This window comes from Oncorhynchus keta, chromosome 34 (genome assembly GCF_023373465.1).
Source record: "Oncorhynchus keta strain PuntledgeMale-10-30-2019 chromosome 34, Oket_V2, whole genome shotgun sequence".
In the NCBI taxonomy this organism is placed as follows: domain Eukaryota; kingdom Metazoa; phylum Chordata; class Actinopteri; order Salmoniformes; family Salmonidae; genus Oncorhynchus; species Oncorhynchus keta.
In genome coordinates, this window is record NC_068454.1 from 2,298,411 (window position 1) to 2,304,502 (window position 6,092).

At 49.1% G+C, this 6,092-nt stretch overlaps 1 protein-coding gene across 2 annotated transcripts in view; it reads left to right on the forward strand.

Annotated features, from left to right (window-relative positions):
- The first annotated feature begins 2,185 nt into the window (after positions 1-2,185).
- Positions 2,186-6,092, forward strand: part of LOC118376974 (desmin-like) — a 40,325-nt gene continuing 36,418 nt past the window's right edge. For both annotated transcript variants that reach the window (XM_052492726.1, XM_052492727.1), the window contains exon 1: positions 2,186-2,846. In XM_052492726.1, the coding sequence (XP_052348686.1) occupies positions 2,269-2,846 (578 nt within the window). In that variant the 5' untranslated portion in view covers positions 2,186-2,268. The remainder of the gene's footprint in view (positions 2,847-6,092) is intronic.

Below are 6,092 nucleotides of genomic sequence, written 5' to 3' on the forward strand. Positions count from 1 at the left end.
CCACTGAAACAGTAGTGGTGGCTTGGTGAGGCTTCCACTGAAACAGTAGTTTGGTGGCTTGGTGATGCTTCCACTGAAACAGTAGTGGTGGCTTGGTGAGGCTTCCACTGAAACAGTAGTTTGGTGGCTTGGTGAGGCTTCCACTGAAACAGTAGTTTGATGGCTTGGTGATGCTTCCACTGAAACAGTAGTGGTGGCTTGGTGAGGCTTCCACTGAAACAGTAGTTTGGTGGCTTGGTGAGGCTTCCACTGAAACAGTAGTTTGATGGCTTGGTGAGGCTTCCACTGAAACAGTAGTGGTGGCTTGGTGAGGCTTCCACTGAAACAGTAGTGGTGGCTTGGTGAGGCTTCCACTGAAACAGTAGTTTGGTGGCTTGGTGAGGCTTCCACTGAAACAGTAGTGGTGGCTTGGTGAGGCTTCCACTGAAACAGTAGTGGTGGCTTGGTGAGGCTTCCACTGAAACAGTAGTTTGGTGGCTTGGTGAGGCTTCCACTGAAACAGTAGTTTGATGGCTTGGTGAGGCTTCCACTGAAACAGTAGTGGTGGCTTGGTGAGGCTTCCACTGAAACAGTAGTGGTGGCTTGGTGAGGCTTCCACTGAAACAGTAGTTTGGTGGCTTGGTGAGGCTTCCACTGAAACAGTAGTTTGGTGGCTTGGTGAGGCTTCCACTGAAACAGTAGTGGTGGCTTGGTGAGGCTTCCACTGAAACAGTAGTTTGGTGGCTTGGTGAGGCTTCCACTGAAACAGTAGTGGTGGCTTGGTGAGGCTTCCACTGAAACAGTAGTTTGATGGCTTGGTGAGGCTTCCACTGAAACAGTAGTTTGGTGGCTTGGTGAGGCTTCCACTGAAACAGTAGTGGTGGCTTGGTGAGGCTTCCACTGAAACAGTAGTTTGGTGGCTTGGTGAGGCTTCCACTGAAACAGTAGTGGTGGCTTGGTGAGGCTTCCACTGAAACAGTAGTGGTGGCTTGGTGAGGCTTCCACTGAAACAGTAGTTTGATGGCTTGGTGAGGCTTCCACTGAAACAGTAGTGGTGGCTTGGTGAGGCTTCCACTGAAACAGTAGTGGTGGCTTGGTGAGGCTTCCACTGAAACAGTAGTTTGGTGGCTTGGTGAGGCTTCCACTGAAACAGTAGTTTGGTGGCTTGGTGAGGCTTCCACTGAAACAGTAGTTTGATGGCTTGGTGAGGCTTCCACTGAAACAGTAGTGGTGGCTTGGTGAGGCTTCCACTGAAACAGTAGTTTGGTGGCTTGGTGAGGCTTCCACTGAAACAGTAGTGGTGGCTTGGTGAGGCTTCCACTGAAACAGTAGTTTGATGGCTTGGTGAGGCTTCCACTGAAACAGTAGTTTGATGGCTTGGTGAGGCTTCCACTGAAACAGTAGTGGTGGCTTGGTGAGGCTTCCACTGAAACAGTAGTTTGATGGCTTGGTGAGGCTTCCACCAGTAAAAATGGAGCTCAGTCGTTAACACATTGTGAAACCAGCAACATGGTACGGTGTACAGGTGTACAGGTGTACAGGTGTACAGGGTAAATATCTGCGTCGACTCTGTGTAATCTATTTGTGTTCTGTGATAGAGATACGTAGGGTAACTAACAGTAAACAGAACGTCATCTTTCTAAGAGAGCCACAATACTAATATACCACCCCCACCTTCCTTCCCTCCCCTCCTCCCCCCACCTTCCTTCCCTCCCCCTCCTCCCCCTCCCACCTCCCTCTTCCTTCCTTCCCTCCCCCACCTTCCTTCCTTCCTGCCCACCTTCCTTCCCTCTCCCCCTCCCCCCTCCTTCCCACCTCCCCCCTTCCCCTGCCTCCCCCTCCTTCCCTACTCCCTCCTCCCCCTCCTTCCTGCCTCCCCTCCTTCCCGCCTCCCCCTACACCCCCACATGGTACACCCCTCTCTGGCCAGACTCCACCCTGCTACTGGAAACTAGACCCTATGACAGCTGAGAGAGAGAGAGAGAGAGAGAGAGAGAGAGAGAGAGAGAGAGAGAGAGAGAGAGAGAGAGAGAGAGAGAGAGAGAGAGAGAGAGAGAGAGAGAGAGAGAGAGAGAGAGACAGAGAGAGGCTTCCAGAGAGAGAGGAGATGAGAAGGAGAGACAGAGAGAGAGAGAGAGACAGAGAGACAGAGAGACAGGAGTGGGGGAGAGGCTTCCAGACGTTGTATGTCTACAAATAGCAGATCTCCTGTCCAACAGCCCCTCATTCAGTCATCAACCTCCAACAGCAACCCAGTTCCTCAAGCCAGACCCTCGGACAACGTCCACCATGAGCAAGTCCTTCTCCTCCCAGTCTGCCCAGTCAGCCTCTTCCTACCGCCGGACCTTCGGTTCTGGTATTGGTTCCACCCCAGGCATGTCCTCCATGTTCTCCCACGGTGGACGTGGCTCCTCCGGCTCCTCCGGCTCCACCCACATGTCCTCCAGAGTCTACGAGATGACCAAAAGCTCTGCCCGCCCCAGCTACTCCTCCGGCAGCATTCGTTCCTCTTCCGGCGGCGCGATGCGCTCGTACGCCGGGATGGGCGAGAAGCTGGACTTCAGCTTGGCCGACGCCACGAACCGTGACTTCCTGGACACCAGGACCAATGAGAAGGCAGAGCTGCAGCACCTGAACGACCGGTTCGCCAGCTACATCGAGAAGGTCCGTTTCCTGGAGCAGCAGAACGCTACTCTGGTGGTGGAGATCGAGAGGCTGAGGGGTCACGAGCCGACCCGCGTGGCCGAGATGTACGAGGAGGAGATGAGAGAGCTGAGGCGTCAGGTTGACGGCATGTCCAATGACAGAGCCCGCATGGAAGTGGAGAGAGACAACCTGGCAGACGACCTGCAGAAACTCAAACTCAGGTGAGAGGTTAGGAGTCAGGGATCAGACGGACTGCGTGAGAGGTCAGAGGTTATACACCATGTCAGCACACACTGAAGACGAGAAGCTCGTCCTATTCAGGAGCCACCGTTGGAGGACAATGGAAGTAGATTTGACTCAAACCGCATGAAGTAGAAGTCTGTAAAAACACAAAGAGAATCACTGAAACTACCTCTGTAATAGACTCGTTAAAGTTATTAGCTTGGGAGTTTTGGACTGTCCGATTATGGGCCCCTAAGAAATAAATACTGGACGTCTATTGTTTATACGGTTTATAGGTTTATAAGTCACCTGGCTATAAGTCACCTGGCTATAAGTCACCTGGCTATAAGTCACCTGGCTATAAGTCACTTGGCTATAAGTCACTTGGCTATAAGTCACCTGGCTATAAGTCACCTGGCTATAAGTCACCTGGCTATAAGTCACCTGGCTATAAGTCACCTGGCTATAAGTCACTTGGCTATAAGTCACTTGGCTATAAGTCACCTGGCTATAAGTCACCTGGCTATAAGTCACCTGGCTATAAGTCACTTGTTTTATCTCATGGTAACATATTTTAACAGACCACTCTGACATACCTTTCGGCTTGTGCCTCCAACAGTGCGTGTGGTTTCTATACGCGTTCCACAGCCCGTGGGGAGACATCCCATTTTGTGGTGATACATTTTAGTCAATGCAACAGTTTGCAGAGCTGTTGATAATAGATGTTTTCTATTTAAAGCTACTGGATCAGCAGTGTGAAATCAGCTCTGGCGTTTTTTTGTTGTATTGGATTGTCTCTCCGTTACTGCAACAGCTGGTAGGGTCTATCTCCTTCAAGGCCTCTGTGGGGGGAGGGGAGGGGGGGTGCATGAAAGGATGCCGTGAAGAAGGGGGAATGAGGGGGGAACGAGGGGGGGGGTGATGAGGGAGAGGCAAAATACTGTGGAATTGGAAGGAAAGGTTGAGAAGGTTGCGGGTGGAATGCGCAGCTGCTGTGTAACACTGACCTCAGATCAGCTCGGGGGTTGATAGTCATACAGAGTCTCAGAATAGGAATTCTGATCAGATCAGGTCTGCTCTGTACCCTGGTTTACCAGACCTGGTAGAGACTGATCTTAGATCAGGTATTAGAACACACTCTGTAATTCTGTTCCACAAACTCCCCCTTGGCTGGGTGTGAGCTCTGAAGGGGTATTATTATCGCAGATGGTAAATCAGAAGCATTGCACTTGTAGCCGTCAATCGTTTCCTCGGTGATACTGCATACAAATAGCCTGCCAACCATTACACACACTAGACAAGACTCTATTCCTGTAGTCAGAGAGAGAGAGAGAGAGACTGTGGAAGGGTCCAGACTCTATTCCTGTAGTCAGAGAGAGAGACTGTGGAAGGGTCCAGACTCTATTCCTGTAGTCAGAGAGAGAGGGAGACTGTGAAGGGTCCAGACTCTATTCCTGTAGTCAGAGAGAGAGGGAGACTGTGAAGGGTCCAGACTCTATTCCTGTAGTCAGAGAGAGAGAGACTGTGGAAGGGTCCAGACTCTATTCCTGTAGTCAGAGAGAGAGGGAGACTGTGAAGGGTCCAGACTCTATTCCTGTAGTCAGAGAGAGAGGGAGACTGTGGAAGGGTCCAGACTCTATTCCTGTAGTCACAGAGAGAGACTGTGCTTTAAAGATGAAGTAACAACTGCACATCATTAACTCTCCACTGAGAGTCTTTGTCTGTTTCTTTATCTGCTTTCAAAATAGAATTCCTTCCCGGCCTTCCTTATCCTTACCTATATCTGCTGTGGAGTGTGACCAGTGTAAAGTCTGCTGTTCCAACAGTGTAAAGTCTGCTGTTCCATCAGTGTAAAGTCTGCTGTTACATCAGTGTAAAGTCTGCTGTTCCAACAGTGTAAAGTCTGCTGTTCCATCAGTGTAAAGTCTGCTGTTCCAACAGTGTAAAGTCTGCTGTTCCATCAGTGTAAAGTCTGCTGTTCCATCAGTGTAAAGTCTGCTGTTCCATCAGTGTAAAGTCTGCTGTTCCATCAGTGTAAAGTCTGCTGTTCCATCAGTGTAAAGTCTGCTGTTCCATCAGTCTAAAGTCTGCTGTTCCAACAGTGTAACGTCTGCTGTTCTAACAGTGTAAAGTCTGCTGTTCCATCAGTGTAACGTCTGCTGTTCCATCAGTGTAAAGTCTGCTGTTCTAACAGTGTAAAGTCTGCTGTTCTAACAGTGTAAAGTCTGCTGTTCCATCAGTGTAACGTCTGCTGTTCTAACAGTGTAAAGTCTGCTGTTCTAACAGTGTAAAGTCTGCTGTTCCAACAGTGTAACGTCTGCTGTTCTAACAGTGTAAAGTCTGCTGTTCCATCAGTGTAACGTCTGCTGTTCCATCAGTGTAAAGTCTGCTGTTCTAACAGTGTAAAGTCTGCTGTTCTAACAGTGTAAAGTCTGCTGTTCCATCAGTGTAACGTCTGCTGTTCTAACAGTGTAAAGTCTGCTGTTCCATCAGTGTAACGTCTGCTGTTCCATCAGTGTAAAGTCTGCTGTTCCAACAGTGTAAAGTCTGCTGTTCCATCAGTGTAAAGTCTGCTGTTCCAACAGTGTAAAGTCTGCTGTTCCATCAGTGTAAAGTCTGCTGTTCCATCAGTGTAAAGTCTGCTGTTCCAACAGTGTAAAGTCTGCTGTTCCAACAGTGTAAAGTCTGCTGTTCCATCAGTCTAAAGTCTGCTGTTCCAACAGTGTAAAGTCTGCTGTTCCATCAGTGTAAAGTCTGCTGTTCCATCAGTGTAAAGTCTGCTGTTCCATCAGTGTAAAGTCTGCTGTTCCATCAGTCTAAAGTCTGCTGTTCCAACAGTGTAAAGTCTGCTGTTCCATCAGTGTAAAGTCTGCTGTTCCAAAAGTGTAAAGTCTGCTGTTCCAACAGTGTAAAGTCTGCTGTTCCATCAGTGTAAAGTCTGCTGTTCCATCAGTGTAAAGTCTGCTGTTCCAAAAGTGTAAAGTCTGCTGTTCCAACAGTGTAAAGTCTGCTGTTCCATCAGTGTAAAGTCTGCTGTTCCAAAAGTGTAAAGTCTGCTGTTCCAACAGTGTAAAGTCTGCTGTTCCATCAGTGTAAAGTCTGCTGTTCCATCAGTGTAAAGTCTGCTGTTCCATCAGTCTAAAGTCTGCTGTTCCAACAGTGTAAAGTCTGCTGTTCCATCAGTGTAAAGTCTGCTGTTCCAAAAGTGTAAAGTCTGCTGTTCCAACAGTGTAAAGTCTGCTGTT